At 39.4% G+C, this 24,727-nt stretch overlaps 2 protein-coding genes across 5 annotated transcripts in view; one reads left to right on the top strand and one right to left on the bottom strand.

Moving 5' to 3' along the window:
* The window catches only part of sf3b3 (splicing factor 3b, subunit 3), a 40,363-nt gene extending 35,488 nt beyond the window's left edge, over window positions 1–4,875 (bottom strand). For 3 of the 4 annotated variants that reach the window (XM_034141410.1, XM_034141411.1, XM_034141412.1), the window contains exons 1-4: window positions 4,772–4,875; window positions 3,976–4,116; window positions 3,292–3,447; window positions 2,531–2,701 (exon numbers count right to left, since the gene is read on the bottom strand). In XM_034141410.1, the coding sequence (XP_033997301.1) occupies window positions 2,531–2,701; window positions 3,292–3,447; window positions 3,976–4,045 (397 nt within the window). In that variant the 5' untranslated portion in view covers window positions 4,046–4,116; window positions 4,772–4,875. The remainder of the gene's footprint in view (window positions 1–2,530; window positions 2,702–3,291; window positions 3,448–3,975; window positions 4,117–4,771) is intronic. The other variant, XM_034141413.1, reaches the window with a different exon arrangement.
* Window positions 4,876–7,358: 2,483 nt separating this feature from the next.
* The window catches only part of st3gal2 (ST3 beta-galactoside alpha-2,3-sialyltransferase 2), a 54,287-nt gene continuing 36,918 nt past the window's right edge, over window positions 7,359–24,727 (top strand). Inside the window, exon 1 of the mRNA XM_034141566.1 lies at window positions 7,359–7,534. Within this exon, the coding sequence (XP_033997457.1) occupies window positions 7,359–7,534 (176 nt within the window). The remainder of the gene's footprint in view (window positions 7,535–24,727) is intronic.

Raw genomic sequence — 24,727 nt, 5'->3', positions numbered from 1 at the left:
CATTATTAGCATTAGCCCCGCGCACCAACGGAGAGAGAATAACTTATGGCAACACAAAAAAAAACATGGGAGCGGTGGAGTGATGAGGAGGTGTCGGCGTTCTGGCGATTTACTCGGAAGGCTTCAATAGAAGCTGCTGGGAGTCCCAGCAGCTTCTGAGAAAAACTGTATACAGTTGGGCTGAAAAGCAAATGTTTCTCAAACTGGAACAAGAAAGCAGCGGAGAAGTAACGGGGCAGAAACCCTCCTTTTTACGCAGCGGTCCAGACATAGACAACAAACGGCAAAACATATTCAGTGTGCAGTTCCTTTGGCATTATGGCAGGGATATTTAGATACTTTCCAAGGTTTGACATAATGAATTGTGCTACTTTTAAAGCAAGCAACGATGTTTTCAAATCTGTAATCAAAAAGGTCCGCAAAAACGCTATCGACCAATCAGATTGCTTGATTTGACTTGTCTGTTTTATAAATATATTTACATTTCTTCCGTTACGAAACAAACTTACAAAGCATAAGATGGAAACATTTAAGATTAACTTCGACCTCCGGGGTGGTCTTACTATGGAGGAGTGGCTTGAGGAGGAGTGCCTATCTCCAGAACAAAAAGCACCTAAACGACGACATGCAGAGCTACGTGAAGAGCAGGTAGACCAACTGGAAAAGTATCACCATTCAAAAGCTTTCTGAGGCGGGTCTTGAAACAAAGCAGAGAAATTATGACCGTTAGTGGCCACAGGTGCGAAAGCTCTCTCCAGAGCTACTGGAAGCCGAATCTCGGGGACCGGAGAAAGTGGAGCAATATTCTCGCCACGCCAAGCAACAGCCTAGAACAACCTCAGCCTATACAAGTAACCACGTAAGCCATGCTACTGATGCTGGACAGTTTTTCAGTGGGTGCACAATAAATGGCAACAAACACATTAATGTAAATAAATAGCCAAATAATGGATCAACGCTCTCTGTCTAATATGTTCGCTAGCTGTTAGTGTTGTTGCATAGCAACCACCTCGCACTATGTTTTGTGCAGAAGGCAACGGAGGGACTATTTTATTTTGAACATCATTATTTACTAATAAAAACTATTTAAATTAGAGTGTGTATTTTTCTTTCCTATTGCCACACCTGGTAACCGTTTTATAAAAGCAATAGCAATAGCTCGCTTCGCGTCGGGCCGAACCACGCCCCTTAGCTTTGATATAATGAGCATATACCACGGCCTGTTGTGAGCTATTGCTTAAATATATTTTATTTTTTTTAAATTATAAAAAATAAAAAAAATAATCTTTTTTTTTTTTAACACCTTGAATTTCAGCGGGGGCGCGGGGCTCCGTTGGCGGGCCGCAGCGCCCCTCCAAGACAATGGTAGGGGAAACACTGTGCCGGCACTAAGTACGGCAAAGTACTTGGTGTGAAAGCGGCTATTGATCTAGCTGCACCTTTACCAGCTTTGATAACACATTAATGCATCAATAATTATAATCAAAATATATATTATTCTGAAATGGACCAATCCGCATCATGTGTACTTTTGGTACTTTAAGTAGATTTTGATACTAATACTTTGGTACTTTTACATGAGTAACTTTTTGATTTCAGGACTTTTACTTGTAACAGAGTTTTTCCTACACTCTGGTACTTCTCCCAACTCTGTTTATAGCCTTAACATAGAATTTAAACATATCAATATTGACATGTGATGGCATGTAACATTATGCCAATGAAAAAATCAATTAGAAAACGAAGGCTAAAGCTAACGTTAGAAGTCAATGACAATGTATGCTAGATAGCTAAACGAAGTCACTTTGAAACATTCACTGCACATCACGCTTTGCAGCTCCGAGTGAGTATCCGAGCGACCTGCTCTAACAGTTTCAACTTTTTTTAAATGCAGTTCTACACAATAGACCTGTATTTAATACTTTTTTTATTATTACTAAATGCCTTTATGCACTGAAAAAAAGAGCCTGTTGAACAGCACTACATATTTTTTGTTTCTAGTGTACGTATGCAAAAGGTGTTGGTCAAAAGATTACAGTTTCGGGGTCTTTTTCTTTAACGGTCCCATGTCATGCTTTTCTGGTTATTACCCGTCCCCTTGTGTGTTATGAAGCTTTTTCTGCATGTAAACAGTCTGCAGAGTCACAAACCCTCAAAGTACACCCTGTAGCGAATAAAACTCTAACACAGAAAAGACCTGCCTATGCTGCCCCAGAACGCCTCGTTGGAGATTTCTCTTTTTCCATTGTTTACTTCTTGGGTATAGTGACGTATTTCGGGTATAGTGACGTTACGTCCGCGGAGCCGTTACGTTTGGACCAATCTGCGGACTTCCTCCACTAGGAGCTCCAACAAGCCGTTTAGGACAGAGAGTGAATACACATACTATACAGAGATGCTGTATGAGAAAACCAATGTGAGTTTGGAAAATTGCACAATGTAAATGTATTTTAGTATACCTCAACAATGGAATTATGATCAGTAGAAATGGCCATGACATGGGACCTTTAAAATATTGAGTTCTTCATACCTATCATCACAGCTCTGCCTTTTGGGTCCACGGCCAGGAACTGTCCAGGGACGATGCGTCTGCAGCCACTCTTTCCAAACGTTTCCTGGTGGATCTTCTCAAACATGTTTTTTGATGGATGATATTCCAGGATGACAATACGTCCACTGTCACTGCCAATAACAATGTAGTCTGTAAGCATACAAGAACATACATAAACAAAACAATTAAAAAAATAGTAAATGCAGTTAAAGAACTTTGCTTCCACTAAGCCTTTATCAATGTATATATAATTTGTAAGGTCATAAATGTAAACTTTGGATCTCTGGAAAGAGAGAGAAACGTTTCCCCTTCAGTGAGTGAATGTGAAACCAGTAGCTAACTAGGCATATATGCAATTCTATTTCATTAAAAAGTATTCCTCTCACGCAGCGTCCACACGGCGGCGTGCGTTGAAGCTTGCCGGCGGGCGTGTCTGAAGCTCGACCAACAACCAATCACATGAATCTCCCGCACCGGACACACAAGCACGCGGTTTGATTGGCTAGAGCTTGGTACTGGCATATGATTTGATTGGCTGACGCTTCCATTGAAGCTCCAAAAGTTGAACATTGCTCAACTTTTGAAGCGAGCAACGCAAAGCTCCCACAATGCAGTTCGGCAAAGTGTGGCGTCACCCCATTCAAAGTGAATGGGCAGAAGCTTTGAAGCTTCAACGCACGCCGCCGTGTGGACGGGCCGTCAGGATGTCCTTACTATAGAGTCCATGTTTTGCTACGTACCTTTGGTTCCTCCGGTGAGTCTGAAGGCCATCAGGGATCTGACGATACCAAACACCTCCACTGTGAGCAGAGTGTGAACCTTTCCCGTGTTGGCATCTGGCCGCAATAATTCTATGATCTTTCCCCTGGAAACAACGATCTCCTGCATCTTGGTTCCTACCAAGATAAACAAAGTATTTGCAGCATTCAGCATGCGTCCGTCATGTATACATATAGTAATTGGAGGCTAGATATGGCAAAGCAAGTCTAGTATTTTGTGTTTTTTAAGTTTGCATTACAGTATTGGGGTGCTATTTACTGTAACATTCAGAACACACACACAAAAGCACAAATGTGTGAATTTGGAAAAAGCAAATCCAAAAGAAATGACAGGCATAGAGGATACGTGCAGAATGACGGACAGGCAACCTACCCAAATGGATAGGAGAATGAACTAGGACGCTTATTTAAAAACGAAAACACAGACTGATGCAAAGACAGGTCTATTTTACACATATTATATTCATTTATCAGACAACTCTGTCCCCCATGGACTCAGGCATCTGGATCATTTTAAGGTCAAGTGTTTTGCTCTAGAACGATTGATCAAAGGAGAAGCCATGTATTGTACATCTAGTCCATACATTTTAAGTGTTGGGAAATGCAGAAACCCAAAAACGAAAAGAAGGCAGGTGGGGAACTGACCTGAAAAGTTCCCATGGATGGCATGAGTGATGCCAGTGGCACGCTGCAGGGTGATGTTGTACAGAAACATGGCTCCCTTTCTGTGGTTTTCCCACCAGGATCTTCAGGGGCTGCAAAAAGAGCACTAAGCCCAGCTCAAAACTGTAGAGAAAGAAGGAAGTTTGAGTCCAAACGGTAATATCTTCGTTAATATTATAACAGTTTAATTGAAGTGGAGTGTTTTAAATGATACTTTACAATGTGTTGACTTTAAAAGTGACATGTAAACTTAACTTAGCTGCACATTTGAGGAAGTAGAACGGTATTAAAAATACTTAGGTTCTCAAAACAAAATTATTGTTATAGCATAGCCATTAACAGTTAACAGTGAGTTAAAAATGTGCTGAACACAAACTTAAGTTGTGCTTTCAGTTTAATACATGCATATAACCGACAAGCAATGCTAACGTTAGCTTAGCAGAGTGGCTACGAACTTTACGCTAACCGAGACCTCGTAATCAATGTTTACGGTTGTTTTCAAATTAGCTCCTTCGTTGCAAAGCCAATGAAGCACCATTTTACCCATCTTTACCCTCGACACTTAAAGTTAGCGAAAACTGTGTACGCAGTTAGCCCATATAGCTCACTTATTGACCTGCATTCAACGGACTGAGAGCCCATTCATAGAAAGCGCCACTTTTTCCCGACGCTATCGTTTTTTTTAGGGCTATATTACTTAAGATCGTGCATACTTCACACACATACAACCCCCATCTGAATAAGAAAAGGCTGTAGAATTGTACAATAAAATATTTACCGGCGTGTTATCTATGATGTTTCAGATTTCAGATGGATAAAGTATAATTTGTACTAACAATTTCCATTAAACTCAACGATGAGCCGCCGTTTGTGGGTCCTTCGTCAGTCAATAGTACGTCGTCATGAGAAGTGGCCTACACAGTGCCTGGTAGAAATTTAAAATATGCTGTAATAACACCACATTTCCAACAGGTGGCGACACAGACCTGAAGAAAGTATCTTTATACAGAGGATATTTCATGAGCAGAACAAGGCTTTTCTTACATGTCTTAATTTGTTTACAATTCAATATTTGGTATTATTTTACCCTTCATACCCTACTGACCAACTAATTTGATAATACATGGAAGAGCTGTTATTGCACTATACGCCATCTATGCAAATGCATGTCATGCAGCCAAAATCATTTTAAAATTCAAAAGAAAACTAGTTTATTTAAAATATTATTATTAGTAGTTGTTTCAGTAAATGTGTCAAACGTGATCAAACTGTGCACACAACTAAAGCAAATTCATCAAATGGTTCAGCCCACATAAATCACTGAGTGCAAACATGAATATCTTCATTAAAATGTTGTGTTAAGACGATACAGATCATTCACTTTGGTCTGATAGTGTATCCCGTGTTCTCAACATTCAAAGACTTATAAGAAAAACTGCATTCAATGGGTTAAGCAGCTTTTTTCTCCCTGTCTTGATAATCGGTAATCTTCAGGATGGTTTGGTACTTATGATTGTCCAAAAGCACAGCTGACGCTGATGTCTGGGAATGAACACAGTCACTGTGCATACTTACAAACACACACACACACACACACACACACACACACACACACACACACACACACACACACACACACACACACACACACACACACATGCACGCGCACACACAAACACGCAGGCACGCACACACACCATTATAGTGGTAAGGTGGACTGTTGAAACGCTTCTTTGACTTTTCACTGCTATCATGGCCTTAGTAATATTTGGATTGGATGTAGCCTACTCTAAGAAGACTACCAGTCTTTTTGACAATACTTAATATCGGCCCTGATGGATCCTCAGTTTCATGGTCCATTTAATGTGCTCAAGGAACCACAAAATGAAAACTGAGCAAAATTCTGTTCTCAACCTACTGAGCAATTGTGTAATCTTACTGGAAACCTTTGCAGTAGTGCAATGTGGAATTTGATGAAATGTATTTTTCAGGATCAAATTTGTGTTCCATAACTAATATTGAGATTAGAGGAAAGTAAGCCTAACTCTTAAGTTTCATATGGAGAAAGAATAATGTCTACCTCACCCTCAGTCTCTGGTAAGGTGGTGATTTGTTCCAATTTGTTGAGAAAAGCCTAACCATTATTACTTTTGTTCAGTTGTGAGTAAAGGTGTTACTTTTCTTGGCTATTGCAATAATGTACATTATGTGTAAATACTGCAAGCTTTAAAAGGATTTGCATTCATCAAGAATGCAGAGAGGGGCATCATCATTACCACAACATGGCCCTGAGAGATGAGTGAATTCTGTGCTGAAAATACCAAGGGGATGAAGTGAGTTAAAGTGGGTTCCATTTCTTCATGATCGCTGCTGATCAGGGAGCCCCAATCTAGTGCAATCAACCATTATTGCACCTGGCTAGAGCATAGAAAAACAATGATTATATAATTGAATCATTTAAAATAATTATAACAATGTTAAAAGGTGGACCTTTTTGGTGCAACCATGGAGTCAGAGTTCGTGTTGTATCTACTGGCTTTGCTCTTCTGAATATCTTTTTTGAGGAATTTATTCAAATGATACAATAAAGATGGGGAGTTCACTTTAGGAGGTTATATCTGTTAAATTGAAAGTGGCAAAGTTGCCACAAACAACTAATGGGTATAGGCCTTGGATACATGTCAACAACAGAAATCACTTCAATGTCTCTCTATTTATTGTGTTTACATTTTTGCCATTTTAGAATTGGTATGTATACTCTTATTTTTAAACATTTATTTATATTATTCACGATTGGATTCAATACAGGCAAACATATGAGATTAGATTGACTCTTTAATATACAAAACTATTTTTCCTTGAACCCAATTCAAAATGTTTATACTGAAGCTCAGATTTTTGAAGTTATAATTAATATTTTAAACATAAACTGTTAAATTAAGTGGCCCAGTTGTTTTACAGAGATGTGGAGCTTCTGATACCATCCATACTAGCTATCTGGATGGGAAGCAGGCGTTAATAAAGACCCATAAAGAACCATCTTTTCATAAATGCATTGTTTGGCTAGGCAAATATAAAATCAGCTTTTAATATGTAATAAAAAAAAATGTAAGATGGGACAGATCGTTATTTATATTAAAGTGTTTTTTTAAATGTTTTTTTTAATTGAATTGATATTGTTTATACAGCAATATTTGATAAAATACACACATTAAGATACATAGGCCTATACAAAATGAACAAAACAAAAATACTGCATGGTTTTACATTTCCTATAATGTGATGATTTCATGGTTGAAAATCACACATCATTTTAATTGTGAAAAGATATAACAGGAAGTTGTATATTTATGCTAGTTATAGCAATGCATAACAGCGTTGGCCACAGGGGTTTACGAGGACCGTCCCTCCCAGGAAGACGCAACCCGACGCCGCCTCCTCCTCCCGCCTGCTCGCTGAGGAGGGCCGTCCCGGAGAACAGCCCTCGGTGCTCCTTTCGTATTGGACACTGCCCCACAGCTCATTACTATTCAGCGAGCAGGTTAGCAGGTTTAGCCTCTTCAGCATCTGGTACCCGCTCTCTTTGAATAGCTACGTTGAAACCGCTAGCCTCTATTTTTTTGTTATCCGAGTTCCATTTTAATCCCGTTGCTTGTTTGCTTTGTATCCAGAGGCAGTTTGTGAAAAAGACACGTTTAGGTTCAGACAACGTGACTGCATGCCATGAACGACGAGAGTCGCTAACGGTGGATGCCTGAAAGCAGCAGCAGCGAGCGAGGCTGAAAAGGACCGGTGGTTGAAACCAACGAAGATTTGGTGAGCCTATGAAACCATATTTTTTATGCATCCAAATGATCTCTTTGCATGGTGTTTTGGGGAGCAGACACAGCTTAGTTAAACAGATCTTTGTGGCACTGATAAAGAGGCAGGCATCATTCTCCCAGTGTCTGAGGCCATCGGCTCTTTACACCCCCCTCTGCCCGGCCGGAGATGCTTTGTATCCGTTGACCTGCCTTAAGATCCTAAACATCATTTTTCGTCCTACACCATGGTCATCAGTTTTGCAACACATGGACACTTTCACAACTGTGGATACTTGTCTTACCCAAGCCTTACTTAAGTCCCTAATTTAATCGTTTCAGGGTTTTATTTGTATTGTATTATAAGTAGGCTACCAATGCCTGACTTTGAAGTCAGATCCTGGAGTTCACAGGGCGAGAAAGCCCTCCATATTTTATAACCAAAACTCTTCGCAAAGTATTTTCCTTAAAACGTAGTCCGTGTACGGAAAACATGCACTTTCCCTCGAAATCTACTTTAATGTGTTTACATTTTGGTCCCAAATGACTGACACATGATTAAATGCAGTGACTTGGTTAGATCCTGACATTTAAAGCATCCCTCCCTACTTTCTTTCATGCTGTCTTTCCTCCTATTTTATCTCCCTTATCTTCCTCCAGTCATCTTTCCTCCCCTCTCTGTACTCTGCAGGTTTTTACCTCTCTTCCCTCCATACCTCTTAACTTCACTCCACCACGGTTCTCCTTTTCTTTGTACTCTTGACAGACACCCATTTGCCCTTCTCCCCACTTCTTCCTCACCTTTTTTCCTCTCACCCCCTTCATTCATCTCTATGTCACTCCCTTTTCCCCCCTTCATTGATTTGCCTGCCGGCGTTGCTTAGAGACAACAGCAGTCTGAGTGCCGTGAAGTATAGAGTAGATGGAGGGGCAGCTACGCCTGGTAAAAGAGGTGAAGATTGTAAGAGGAGAGTCTCTTCACTTCTTCAGTTGCTCCCTAACATTTTAATGTGCGTACAATTCCTAATAGATTCAGTTAAGGCCGTTTAATAAACATTCATCTTCCCATCTGATCCTAGCTGGACAAGGAAACCGTATGAACTATAGGTGGAGAGGTAGGTAATGCTAAAACATGCTTTTTGCAAATTACAAGTAGATGTCTCTATAGCTCACAAAAAAAGTTGTTGCACACTGAGCCTCTCCCTGAAGGTCAAACAATTCTGGTTGGTTTTCGCATGGACCAACATGGAAATAAACAAAACAGAAAACAGCGGCAACACAGATGAACAACACAGTCTGTTTTCGTTAATTGTAACATGGCAACTGAATAATAATAATAATATGTCTATTTTTTATGATTATTAATTGTATTTTAAAGTAGGAAAATATTGCAATCTATCTATCACAATCTACCAGAGACGTCTTAAATTCCCTAAAATGATTAAGCCAATATTGAAGTTGTGCATTACATTTTCTGATGATTGGCTAGCCAATAGAGTGCCACAGTGACGCGTCCTAAAACCCGGAAGTAAGCTTCTTCCGGTTCCCTCAACAAAAAAGCAATGCAATTTCTCCATAGGATTTTGGAAAATAGCTCGAAATAAGGTCTGTGGTTGACACACATTTAAGAACGTTTTGTTCAGCCGGATAATCTCCACATGTCTACCCTACTTTTATAATTTTCTAATCATAAATCGAATCGATAGATTTATGATCCAATGGAGAAATTGCATTTCGAGGGAACTGGAAGAAGCTTACTTCCGGGTTTTAGGACGCGTCACTGTGTCACTCTATTCATCAACTAGTAATTTTAACCCTATGAGTGCATGTCCTTTTCAGATAAGATAATGTAGCGAAGGCCAAGCGAAACTAGAGGCAGCGAATCTCATGCACTATGACACAGTAACACACACATACACAAACCTTGTATATGAGATTCCCTGTACCTTTTTATAACAGTACAACCACAAGGACTATTTCATTATTTATAAGGATGTGACACAGGACTCCACTTTATGTCCTTCTCTGTAACCACAAAAAGTCATGTGCATAACCAGTTACAATAGACCACAATAGAGATACGTCACACAACATCAGTGTCATAGGTGTTGGATATATTAAAAATAAACAAGAATGCAATCAAAATGTACCATGGAAACAAGTGCCTTGAAACGAGGCTTCTTCTATAACCCATATAAATGACTAATCAATAAGCAATGATAAAAAGAAGTGCAGACTTGTATGTGAAATATCCCAAACTGTTTTAACTTTGTCAGAAAATGATGCGTCCATGCAGATTTTTGTACCTAAAGTAAGGAGTTGATTGAGAAATTACGTTTTCATTGCCTTCTAAGGGGAAAGCATTTCCATTTTGTTGTCTTGTGTAAAAAGGTCCCCATATTTACCCGCACGACATCGCTTCATCCTCTGAGGCTTAAATGTAAGCAGGGACATTCTCGATCTAGTTTGGTAATGGACTGTGAGGAGTGTCATAACCTTTAACCTGGCCTCCTGGTTAAATCATCTAACTGTTAAAAATAAACAGGAAAGTCGGCAGACCGTCACTCAGGGAAGTAAAATCAAAGACAACAAACCGCTCTCGATATCGTGTGTTATAGTTGTACAGAGAGGCTCCTCTTGGACGCACCTCACCCCTCCACTGTTTCTATGAACTCCCTCACCTCAGGTTGCAGAGGCTCTAACTTCCTACACTGTTAACATTTTCTACAAAATGTCACTTTTAGGACCTTGTTAGTGCCTTTTATATGTTTTTGATAAAGGGATTGTAAATGCATTGTTTGAAACACAAAATCTTTGGCTTTCAACGTGAGCAGCAACAACGCAGGCCTGGTTTTGTGATAATTGCCAATAATATAAAACAGAAACCCCTTCTATTGTAATTGAATGCTTGTAAAGACACTGTGTATTAGCATAGGCTAACGTAACACTGCAGACCCATCAATTGGTCTGAAGCAGCAGGCGTTTAGAGAAATGAGAACTCCTCTCCTCTGAGCGGTCATTTTAAAGAGACGTCCGTTAACGATGACAGGAGGCACAGCAGCCCTCTGTCTGATGGACAGATGTGTTCATGACGACTTATATATTTACTTTTAATTCATTCACAGTGCGGTATAATGAGACTAACAGGCTACAGATGCGGACATATACACACACACCTATATTTATATAAATATATACAATTTCAAAGTATGAGAGCACTCTCATAATAACGTAACACAATCAGAGACTGGATATATCCCCCCCCCCTCCCCTCTCTCTGGTCGCTGAAATGGGGAATTGAAATTACGGGCCAAAAGTTGTATTTACAAGTATTAAAAGTAAGCATAGGACACCAAACCAACTGAGTCCCGTCTGTCCGCCGCATCTACGCACTGTACAACACGCACTGTGTGTGTGTGTGTGTGTGTGTGTGTGTGTGTGTGTGTGTGTGTGTGTGTGTGTGTGTGTGTGTGTGTGTGTGTGTGTGTGTGTGTGTGTGTGTGTGTGTGTGTGTGTGTGTGTGTGTGTGTGTGTGTGTGTGTGTGTGTGTGTGTGTGTGTGTGTGTGTGTGTGTGTGTGTGTGTGTGTGTGTGTGTGTGTGTGTGTGTGTGTGTGGTGTGTGTGTGTGTGTGTGTGTGTGTGTGTGTGTGTGTGTGTGTGTGTGTGTGTGTGTGTGTGTGTGTGTGTGTGTGTGTGTGTGTGTGTGTGTGTGTGTGTGTGTGTGTGTGTGTGTGTGTGTGTGTGTGTGTGTGTGTGTGTGTGTGTGTGTGTGTGTGTGTGTGTGTGTGTGTGTGTGTGTGTGTGTGTGTGTGTGTGTGTGTGGCGCATTTTGTTTGAGCGAGAGAGAGAGCGGCTTTTTCTAGAACCAGGTGGAAGAGAGCTCTCCTGTCAGACTGAGAGGCTCAAATAACCTCAGCTCAGTGAGGTAAAGGCACACCTTTATATGATCATTATAGTTATACAAAAATAAGAGAATAAATGAAAAACAGGTATAAAATACTACATGAGAGTAAAAAAAAGTTATTATTAATAAACAAGAATACAGTTTAAAAGGGGAGTGATTTGTAAAATATCCATAAGAAATTTGGTCAACGTGGGTTGTTTTTAAATGTGTTTTATAAATAAATGTGATTGATTGATTGATAAAGAAAAAGAAAATCGGCTTACAGTTCTGTTTCATATGGACGTTGAGAGATGTATCCATAGATCTCTTCATTTTGCTCTCAAAGTGCACCAGATTGATGCTTTTAACTTCAACATTTAAAAAAAATCCCCCGGACCCCCCTAGAGGAGGTTAGGTCGCCCCCCCCCCACTTAAATCATGTTCACATGGATAGGATACTAAATACATTTGCACACATCTTGTGTCCATATATTTCTGTTGTGGTGGTCATGCCACAACCGTGCACGTGCATGCATGCGCGAGTCATGGTAAGATATCTGGATTAAGAGGTTGCTTTTTCTTTGCACAGCATGAAAGAAAGGCCAAATGAATGGGCTGTGATTTTAGTTTTTTTAAGCAGAGGTCAATAATTTGTACAGCCCTCGGAGGATGTTGTAAAAATTGAAATGGCCCTAGAGAGGAAAAAGGTTCCCCACCCCTGGTTTAGTCACACTGCTGACAAGAATACTGTATAAATCAGCACAACATTCTGCACACAGATTTCGAAAGCTAGATGTAAACAACTGATTTGCCAAGTAGACACTTTTTATATTTCTCTTTTTACCTTTTGTTTGATTTATCTTCAGATCAGATTACATTTCTTGCATTAGAACAATTTGTGACAAGCTACCATCCAGGTTGAACAGCCACTGCAATGCTTGTAATGTATTCACAGCGAGAATATCTAAAAGGGTTTGTCTATAAACTTATCACACCATAAATGTTAAGAATTACCTTGAAGTTAAAATAATCCCCAAGTGAGAAAAATTTGGCAAAAAACCCCTTCTTTGTGTTCTTCAGACATGCAATCCTTTGCTAGGTAATGCTGTTCGAAACTTGGATTATAGTGTGTGTCAGACCAAATGTCTCAGACCAAATGAGAGTACTGTGAATGGCCCAGAATACCTGTTTATTTACTGTTTACTTTTAATTGGGATGGGTGACACATCACTCAAATAGGAGTTATACATTTTTTTCACTATTCAACAAACGCATTAGTACTGTTGTCGAAAAAAATCCACGTTAATAAATATGGTTTATTTAGCAATCTGTATTGATTTTGTTCTGCCGTCACTTTGCTAGCTAGCTGGCTAACAGTTGCAATGGTCAATTCAGTGAGGGCGCAGCTGTTTTCCCCAATCTCAGATTTATAGCCTAGTTATAGTTATGACTACCAGCCTGGTGGTTGGCCAGTATACCATTTCATTGCATGGATTAGGAATAGTACTGATCAATTGTGCCCAGAGGATGAATTGTGAAACTCTAGTCATCACTTTACTTTTCGTTGAGCACCATCATCAGGTCAAAATAGTAACTTGTCCAATACTTTGATAATATACCTACCTGAGCAGGCCTATACAAAAAACAATCTAATAAAATGTAATACTTTTTGAAGGATTACAAATTATAAACCTAAAACACAGGCATATAGAGGAAAAGGCTCAAGTTTGGCGTCTAACACAGAACATAAGACATCAGCTGACAGATAGGCATGGAGCCAAGTGGTTGCTAATAGGATTCCTACCGTTAAACCACACACACACACACGCACACGCACACACATACATTACACTACATTCTGAGAATACTGAGGACAGAGTTAACATGTAAATCCCCTCTGTTGAATGCACTTAGTCTTCTCAGAATTGCCCACAGACTCAGTACAAAACTTCCTATTACTGTGTTGACTACAAAAACATAATCTTAACACGCATACATTAACACAAATATAATTTTTTGCAGTGTTAGTTTGGGTTAGCCCAAGCTTTGATATAAGTGCAGTGAGTGTTTTGAACTAAACAATTTACCATCATTAAGCAGGTGTCTGCATCCTTGATTGAGAAACATGCCAAATGCAAGCACTCCAAAGTCCATCAACTTTAGCTGCAATTAAGTGCATTGCACAGCAATTTCTTGTCAACTTAAGGAGTTTGAAGTCCGAATAAGATCTTAAACTTACAGACTTCTTTCTGGAACACATTTGGCTGTGGCAGCAAATTGAGTGCTTAATGAGCTGAATAAATTGTGTGATGTGCATCCAGTTTACACACTGCCTTGAGGTAAAAGCCCCCCATGTTAAGTTTATGGGCTCTCAGAGAGACTTGATACCGAAAGGCACAAAGGCTGATTTCACAATGCGGGGGTGGGGGGTATTATGTCAAAGCCCTCTAGCTTGTAAATCCATGCAGTAACACCGGGGGGACAAAATGAATAGGACACGACAGGATGTGCGTTTTCTCCACACTTGCACACACGGACACGTACGCAAACAAACACACACATAATCCAATCATCTTAAACTACTTACAGTAAATGTGTTTAATTCTCTCTCTCACACACATCCACGAAAACACTCTATCCTATCATTGTAAACTACTTAACATTCTCACACACGTTTAACTCCTTTATCCACAAGGGTATTTGAATCAATCTCAATACCACTGAGTGTAAAGCCAAAGAAATCCTAGTACTTTGCACTGTATTCCTATTTATGTGATTTACTGGAAATCAATTAGGTCTGCCTTTTATTCGTTCTAATCTGCACTTGTCTGCCACACAATTGACGGTTATCTGCAATTGTATATTTTGTCTAATCATTTTTACAGCAGAAATCCCTAAGCTAGACAAACCATCTGAAAGATAACAAAGTAAATATCAGTCCCTTCGTTTATACTCCATTTGCCTAGTTACTGATCAATGGCATCAATTAGTGCTGATTATGGCACACACAGTTATCGATGGATGACAGGGAAACTTCTACCACTTTGGGCTAATGTAGTGGAAAGTGGAAAACAACATTCAAATCAAATCTGTGTCTAAATTGAACTGTAGAGGCAAGTTGGTGTCAATGAATACAATCTCGTCTTTTTTTAAACAGACTCATTATGTCATACAAATCCAATTTTAGTCGCCCTCTTCAACAAAGCACTTGATGATCTAGCAAATACAAATCAAGAAAATATCTTTCCAGACTTCATTTCCAATATGGTCTTATTACCTCATGGTTTAGTTCAACATTATGAAGTACCACACTCATTCCATTTTAGGGGCGAGAGTCAGATAAGAAGATTCAACACCACTCTTATAATAATGTGTTTAATATAAAGCTGGCCTTGGTCAGCTTAGCTTTGCGTCAAGACTGGAAATGAAAACTGCTACCATGGCTCTTTCTGAAGGTAAAAAGCCTTTTATGAAGACTCTACCTGGAACACTTTCAGACGGTTCAACTTAGACCCCAACATAAAAGGGTCTAAAAAAAAAGGGATACATTTAGTACCACAGATAAATATTTATTTATAGAACTTTCGTCTAGACCCGACCCAGAAGGTTCTAACAAACATGCTTTCAACACTTTTTGAAGAACAGTTTCTTCCACAAAGGGTTCTTAATGGATGGAACCTCAGCCCTTTTGGTACAACCCTTTCGGAACCTTCATTTCCACTCTAGCTGACAAGCTATCTACTTACAACCAGGTAGGGTGCAAAATATAACTTTTGGTCCATTGGCCAAATGCCCAGTCAATATTCAGACTTTTTAGGCTGCTGAGATATCTACCAATCACTTGCAAATTCTACCAGCATTCGACTGGTAAATTGTGCTAATGTTGTACCCTGAAGCCAAGGAGATGCTAGGGCTAAGCTTTTTTCTATTTTCTTTGAACTGTGCTGTTTCAAGATGGCTTGCTATTCAATGGTCAATAGAGCAAACTCACGTGTCAATGTTGAACCCAACTGCAAGTAAATCTAATCTACATATTGCTCCATTGTAATGAGGCAATTTGCTTTCTTAAATGCCGGCTTGACAAGGTTTATGGTAGAGCTGTAGTTTTACAGTCTGTTATGTGTATTATGTGAACTGTAGAAGTAAAGTCGTTTTTTGGTCTGCTCTGGTCCTGTTTTTCTCGCTCTCTGCTTTAAAAAAAAAAGCAAACTCGAGGCAACTGAAATGGTGACATGTTTGATGTATTTCATAAGAGTACCAAGTGGTCCAAAAGCACCAGTAAATAATATTAAAATGCAGTCAGTGCTGCCCCTCAAGACCAACAACATTGGAAACACTCAGCAAAACACAATGAGCAATCCAGCATTTTCCCGCTTGCTAAAATCAATGCCCAAATACCAGATTAGATTTCCAGGCAGTCACATGCTTTGCACTGCAGAGGGTACTCTGTCATTCGAACACGGCCAAATAAAATAATTATAGATCACCATCTTGCTCACATGCCCAATTTTGAGTCCAGAACCAATGATAGCCATCACATCATTAGAAATCTGCAGTGCTGGGACTCAGAAGCCCTTTCCAATCCCGTCTAATAACTCAGCTGTAAAAGCCTCAACTAGGTTAATTGTATACCTTGGGAGCAGAGGTTTAATAGAGCCACACAAACCTAACTGGGTTAGCCTGTTTTTCTTCTTGCCTCTTCATTTTTCACTCTCCATTCCTCTCCTCTCTTCTCCGCTCCTCTCCTTCGCATCTTTCCTCTCTGAAATGTTTAATGATACAGTCCCTGTCTCTTTTGGTCCAGAGGGATTTCAAACTGGGTAAACACACAGGTCATCTTATTGAAACTGCCTCAAAAACGTTTCTTTATCACTTTCTCTCTGCCTGTCGATTGCCTTTATCATTACTCACAACTGGAGATAGCTCAAAGACCCAGCATCTTCACAGAATAAATCACCTTGCTGTCTGCAGATGATACGAATTTTGCGCTATCAAAAAGTGGCTTTGTCACAAACAGCTGTTATCTCATTGGTTGCACTTTAAAATGTCAGTTGCAACCAAGTTCATAAATTGAATTTATGGCGCAACAGGCAGCAGTGAACATAATTCGTAGTGTAGCAGTTAAGGCACTCAAATACCGGAATACTTTAAATACGAAAATAAATAACTAAAATGGGAGACTTTTCTGTGCTGCCAGACATTGATCATGGCATTTGTTCACTGGTTATGTTTGTTTTATCTTTTGCTCTCTATGATCATATCTATGTGCAGTTGTATCTCCTAGTGCGTCATCAAAACTAGAGGAAAATTCCACTTGACAGCATGATTAGGACAGTCTCCAGGTAGCGCGATGAGTCATTTATGATGACAGTCTTAGATTCAAGTAGCTCCTAAACAAGTGCAAATACCAGTTTTGTATGAACCTTGCTGCAAAGAATAGCCATTTGATCTAATATAGTGCAATGTCAGGCTTGAAATATTCCACTGTGGTTGTATAAGAAAGCTGCATTGGCGTCAGTTTGGGAGATAAAGTGTGACTGAGGTATCACTCCATCCGTCAATGTTAGAGGCTGTGCTAAGGGAAGTTGCATCTATGGGAAAATGCAGCTTTATTGCTTATATAGGCTGTTTTATTTATTTCTTGGAGTATTGTGTGTGTGGGTTTGATGGAACGAATCAAACATTATACACAATAGTAGCATCTTCGTATTTTAGCAGTGTATGTTCATCCTACCTGTCTACAGACTGACTGTCCAGTTAAGTCCATGTGTTCTCTTATGTAACACCGACTAAAGCCTCCTTTTTGTTTTAAATAGGTGGTACGAAGGTAGACAGCCGTCCCTTACATCGGATCACTGGAAATCTGAGGGCTTTGTTCTCTCGGGATTATGATAATGTCTTTGAATGTCCTGTCCCCACCTGGTCATTATAGCTCTTCCACTTTACTTGCAATCAGATTTAGAGCTTTGAAAACGGCCCATCCCTGGATGTTCAGCTAGCAAGCAGTTTACAGTCATGATGCTCATCGTGACAACTTAGTGCGGCAGGTATTCTATTCTATCCAGGTAGTCTATGGCTCTCTCACTTTCTCGCTCAACAGCACACTTGGTATGCACTAAGTTACACGAATCATCATTCTCAATCCATTTGTATGTTTTGTTCCAATAACCAGAAAAGACAAAATAGTTCAAATCCAAACGATATAAAATTCTAATTATTACTAATACCATGGCTCTGATCTGAGAAGAGATGAGGAATATGTTGTCACCAAAAAATGCTCAAGTTATTGTCTTTTTCTAAACTGCTTTTCAGTTATTTTGACTCTCTGAATATGCGACTTCTGTTCTTCAAGTTTATAAAAAGTATGTTATTTCTTCCTCTCTCTGTTGTGACAACCCTGACAGGAGTTCTTTCCAGTGTTCACTTCATCTCATTTTCCTGCCAGTATCTTTCAGATCTCTTTGTCTCTTCTCACCTTCGCATCCCTTTGTGGTGCGAGAAAGAGCACCCAAGGGACAGAATAAGGAAGAGCAAAGGGATCCCTTCTGCTCTCTTTCTGAGAAATGTGTAGGACCAAGGCCTACTTAATCGACTTTCCCTAAAACCAGAGAGACTGCTCGCTCTGAACCACTACCTGACTTGAATTTAAGACTTACTCATTAGTTTACAGTGATAAAGATAGCAATTTCAACAATTATGTGGAGGCAGATTGGATTTAATAGTTATGCCCCCTCTAGTTCACATTACTTTATGTCTTCCTGGCAGAGCACAAAATTAGCACCATTTACCAGACAAATGTTGATTAAATATGTAAGTGGCTAGTAGATAAATGTTAAACATTGTCTGGCCGGTGGACAGAAAAAGTTAGTTTTGCACACTGGTTTCTGATAACAAATGGTAACAACTTTCTGTACAATGTGACCAATACAATGTTTTGAACATTGCCTCAACCCTTTAAGAATGAATCACAACTATGACATTTAGACAGAGGATGTAAGGCAAACCTTCCTAAACCTTGGAAGCTTGAGGCCCCTTAAAAATTCAGCAAAACCTCTTAGGCCCATTCCTGTCTCATCTTGTCATGGACATAAACCTATAAATAAAGAGACAAACCCAGACACAGAGCTGGAAGCAGGTAATATATTAAGTTAATGCTGTTTTAGTGTAACAACACTGAATTTTGATTGAACAAATTTGAGTACATCTAAATGTACCCACACAGTATACTAAATGCAGACTTTTGCTGTTGACAAAAGGTTTGAGGCAAATTAAATCAGCACTTTATTATACCATAATAGCCAATGTTGTTTTTATTATAGCAATTAGGACGTATGGCTTATATTTATGAAACCCCTATCGCGCACTTAATGTGAGTACCTTTATGTTCCATAGTTGTTCAGCCAAACACAATTGTTAACAGAAACAATATGCCTGTTGGGACATTGTGGTGTTTTTTCTTTGATTAAGCTATTACAAAATAATGTCAGGCATGCCTCAGTGAATATAACTGCGAATTGCCTCAAGTGCAGGCGTTGCTTTTTAAACCCTCCTCCGTTGAGGCTGTTCAAAGCTGTCCATTAGTAATTCTGTGCATTAACAACACATGTTGACTAGACTTTGTATCTTATGTAGAGATATATTCTCTCATTCGCTGACTGTGCTCCTGACTAACAGAGCTCCTTCTTGGTAATTACAGCTGGTAATCAAATGCTGCTTTTCTCTTCCTGCATCCATTTACTTTAGATTAAACTGAAACAGCAGTTTTTTTGTTAACAAGTTCAGCTTGTATGTTGTGGCTTGCTGAAAGGAAAGCGGATTAATGATAAACTCATGAAAGTTCATACATCTTATTTAGTCTTTGATCTTCGGTTTGAAATGGAAGAAACAGATACATACTTTTTCATTAATGTTTAGTAAAGATTGGCGGAATTTTGGTATTGGGTTTTCCTTATGTTATTGGTGGTCGTGCATTTTGATAAATGGGACTAGAACACCAGTTATTCACTCAAGTTTATCTTGATGTTTTGGCAGTAAAAATAATTACTGAGCCTCTAGTGCTTCTTAAATTACACTGAGGTATGTTACAAATGGTTGCACTAGAGTCACTGCCAACCCCAAAAATGGTTGGGTGGACTTACTTGTCGATGTAAAAAAACTGTAATTAAATATGAAAATCATATGTAATGGTGAAAATAAAGGCTAATAACTAATCAGCTGTGCTTTTGAGAGTAGAGTGGAGACGTAACAAGTAAAGATGTGTGAGTAGTACTTTCTTCCTACGTTTGTACTTAAACAGGTAATTTAATGGCAATTAAATACAATATAGCCAACAGCAAGTCGGAAACATTTAACTCCCCGAGGTTTACTTCGCATTTCAACTTCACAAGTCGGCCGATTCTCCTCCATTGTGTTTCAAAGCGAGCAACAGAAATATATGGAAACAGGGCTTCCAACAAAAGCTTAGCCCAAAATAGGCCGCCACGTTGCAATGCTTTAAACTTGCAGCCAGTTAGAACACGTCGTCATGAACCAAATGCATACATTTACATTTAAATTGTTTAAAGTGTTTTGTTATACTGCAAACATAATTTTTGCCAAGTTTGACTGCTCTAATGCATTAATACACAGCAATGTGGATATATATTCTGGAGGATGAAGATACATTTTGCCATCTGTGTACAAGACGGATAAGGAATGCACTCACTTGTAATGGTGACATTTTTTATAGAGCGTTCTTTTTCTACTATTAGGGTAGAGCATCACATAGCACCAGGAGTTTGCATCAAGGGCTAAATTCCAAAACACTGTCATCCCCGCCTGCCGGGGTTTGGATGGATAGTCTCTGCAGCAGTAGCAGCTGGCACTGGCACTCAGGACGGAGGACTCGCCTCTTCGTCTTCCCTTTTGTATTCCTCTCGCCTCTCTTTAGGACTGAAGGCTATTGGAAAGAAAGCGATGGGAGGGGAGTGAAGGAAGAGCCCAGAGACACTAGCAGGGCTGGCAGGGAGACGAGAGGATAGAGAGACAAGTGGTTGGTTCATGCTTTCTCTGCAGTTATAAATTAAGGAGCACCATACAAATGCAGACATGCCATCTGTTAACTTTGGCAGACTTCTAACTAGCACATCCCTTGATAAATGACTACCTGAAAACTTGAGTACCTAAGTGCTGCTGTAGGTACATTTAGCCCTACATAGGCCTGTCACGATAATTCATTTTGTTGGACGATACATTTTCCCGGAAATTATTGCGATAAACGATAATATTGTCGGCACCGTTGTGAGACCATTTTAGACCACTGACATAATGATAATATATAATAATAATTCAAGTACATCCTTTGAACTATAACAAAATTATAGACATGATTACAAGATGTGAAGATTAAACAACAGTCATTTTATTGTAATTTATTTGTATTTATTATTTAATGTAACTTTGTCATACCAAGCAGGTATGAGTGTGTTTGACAGTGTGTCTTTGGAAGGGGGGCGGTAATTAGGGGCAGTTCATAAATCCATGTAAACATGACCATTGGTCAGTTAAAACGAGACGCTGCGTGCGCACCTCCTAAACCGGAAGCTCCGGTCGGCTAACCATTATAATCCGTTTATTATTTATAATTGTAATGATGGATTATCAGTAATCATTTCAAAGTTACACAGAGACATTGGCTTAACCTTCAGCAGTGTTTGTATGCCCTTGAACACAACTTTTGATCACAAAACAGCAAAGGTAAGACATAATTATCATCATGGCTACGTAAAGTGAAGTTGTTTTCTTGCTCTTTCCTGGCTGCTAGTTCAGTGATGAGACGTATACCAATGGAATCTGTGGAATCTCAGCTTTCATGTGATATGTCGTTTGTGCATATAGCATGACGTAGAAAAGATCGCTTTCGCCAGTTATGTGCTAAAGTAGCCGTTAGCCCCGTTAGCCCGTTTCGCTAAGTGTTGATTTAGACTTGGTGTTGGACTTCTGTTCCGTGTAGGTACACGTGGTTAATATCGTCTGTTAGCTGAGTTTCTTCCCTTTAAGTGGGTATGTATCATTAATAGGTTGTTTAATGTTAAGAAGCCTTGAGACGCTGTTTCTTGCAAGATGTTGTGTCTGCCCCCGGGAGTCTCACAATAATAAGAGCACTGTTGGGAGAGATGACGAGTGGCATTCACAGTGGCCAATCAGAGTGGTACTCAAACCGGATACGTCACACGGGATGAGGGTTCCCAACCAACCAGAATTGTTTAAACTAAGGAAGTAGCGTAATTCATATACCGATAGCAGCACCGTTTGTCCAGCGGCTTAACGGTATACCGATACCGTCCAATCGGCTACCGGTACTGACTTAGTACCGGTTCTCGATACCCATCCCTAAGGGAGATACCAAACTTTGTCTGAGGATTTTTTTATTTGAACGTAATACAAATTAATTTAGTTAATAAGCTCCTCCTCCTTATGAAACCCCTGGTTACTAGTGAATCTAGTAGGCAAATTAGCCAAACCTGCTTATGGTTGCAGCTTACGTTTAAGCGAATAAACACTATATAGGATAAAGGCTCAAATACACACCACCCTACATACTCTTTAGATGGAGTTTATGCCGCTACAGCCTCATGCACAGCACTTAAACATGCCTAGTTATGATTGCTAAACTATGGGGTTTAGTGAAAGGTCAGTTGGCGACTATAGTTTCAGTTTGTGATATCTCAGAAATTTGGACAACTTGGAATCAAGGATGAACTGAAAAGAGTTTGGTGGTCAAAGGTCAAGTTCATTGTGTCTTCACAATACTCCTTTTGGGCCACAACTTTATAATTCAAATGCTAATTCTGATGAATTCATACATTTCCAAAAGGATACAATGATAAAGTTCTGAGGGGTACAACTGCGAGGTGGTAATTCTAGTTGTCAAGCCAGTCCTAAATAGATGCCGGTTTAGCTAACTGCTGCCTTTTCTTATACTTTTTAAAGTTCAGATGGTACACACAACATGGTGTTTCCATTTGATTAATGGCTAAAAACACTGTTTCATCTCAATTTTGTTCACAGCGATTTCTGTTTGCCATCAGGGATGTTAAGCACTAAATGTCCAATTTTATTAACAGTCATATGATATCACCAACTGGAATTTTACGATCACAGTGAAATACAGTTTCTGCCAATGTAGCAGAACAAGCCCACTACAGCAGGACAGCTGTGGACAGGTCAGTTAAAAAGGAAGGAAATAGGAATATAAATGATCGGTTTGGTTTTACATTTGATATAGGTCATGCAGCGCTCACCTCCATGCAAATTAAACAGAGAATTATGGAACAAAGATTAAAAAGCAAACGAGAACAGACCGTAAGAACATTCGGGGTGTGACAGCAGGGGGCTTGAATGATAAGAAGCCTGAAGAAACAGCAAGGAAGAGAGAAGGGATGAAGGGAGCAATGGAAAATAACTCGGCATGGCTGATTTGAAAAAGGACTGTTTGGCTGTGTGTGAGAGAAATGGATGTCATAAGATTTGTGCGTGTTAGACGTGAAAGTGGCAGATTGAGGCAGTTAGCGTAGATCAATCCTATATCTCAGGGAAAACTCATGTGATGCTTAATGGAGCTAGATTTCCATACAATGCTTACTAAAATGCCTTTCTGTGTTGTTTACTTGGTATACAAATCGCTTTTACAGGGAACATACATATAGTTGGTTGAATAAAACATAAAAAATAATGAATATGGCAAGACACAAAGGGGTGAGAGTGTACAAAGTAGGGAAGGATTCTAAAAAGATCGATGAAGAAAATGGAGCTGGGAGATGAAAGCTGGAGAACGAGGTGATTGTTTTTGGTGATAGGCAACTTCACCAATACCTTTTTATTTAGCTGTCGGTGGAGAAATATTGTAAGTGCTCTTTAAGTACAGCCATTTTTTCCAGTGATTGGACAAATGCGAAGCTATCCCATTGAGATACAGAGCTGCAACGACTCTTAAATCCAGAAAAGTGAGTATACAACTGAAGAGAGAAGGCCATGATCTTTTAATTCAAAGTAATGACTCGGCGGTCAAGTATATATCTGTATATTTCTTTGCTGACAGTTTTATAACACTGAAGAAGCTAAGAGAAGAGAATCAAAAGAACAAAATGATTTAAAGGACACAAAGATGGTGAATGTTTTTTGTATTGCATGTTGACAAGAACACACTTGTACATCTAATAGAACAGGCCCACAGGCTAACAAAGTCTCATGAATGAATTCAAATGTACTGTTATGCCATGAGAAGTATTTTACAACTAACAGGATTTCCACTCACTGGGCCTTAACTGAACCGTTTGCCACATTTCTCTGCTTCTCTTCATTATATTTAATTACCAGCTCCGGCTTACACTCTCAATATTAAGGGGTTTGGGTTACTTTACAATGATTGCATGAAGCCCAGTTGAACTCTGCGTAATACCCAAAATGTAAGTAGATTGCAGAGCAGAATGCTTTAAACTTAAACCTTTTAACCACTGTATGCGCAACATGTGGCAAACTATTTTCAGAACATTCTTCCATGACTGCAGGTTCAAGGTACCACAGCAATTTTATTAAGAGCACAATGTAAAAAAAGTGGAAACCTTATATTTTAGCTTAGCACAGAAAGTGAAAGTGATTTGAGAAGGATTTCAGGAACTTTTTGGTAGTGTAATTTAATGTTTCTATGCAGTCCATTCCTTTCGCCTATCAGGAACTTCTTCATATTTGGCACAAATGTACACTTGATTCAAATTTGGCAATCAAAGTTTACTCACAACACAACCCATTTTCGTCCACAACTCAATAATTCATATGCTGCAATTTCACAAAATGTCTAATAGGATATGATGAAGTAAAGACAATATGGACCAACAGGGATGGAAACTGCTTCTCAACCAGCTCTCATTCTAGTTTGAATTATCACTTGCCTGTTGTTATGCCTCAATTATGTGATGTGTTTATAGTCTTGTTTATAGTTATGCTATTACACACTATGGAGCGATGTCTTTTACAAGATGGCCCCTGTTTGCATTATTCATGTGCATTTGGG

Source organism: Trematomus bernacchii, unplaced genomic scaffold (assembly GCF_902827165.1).
Source record: "Trematomus bernacchii unplaced genomic scaffold, fTreBer1.1, whole genome shotgun sequence".
NCBI lineage: Eukaryota > Metazoa > Chordata > Actinopteri > Perciformes > Nototheniidae > Trematomus > Trematomus bernacchii.
The sequence above is the reverse complement of the archived record's forward strand: the minus strand, read 5'-3'. Positions and strand labels throughout refer to the sequence as shown.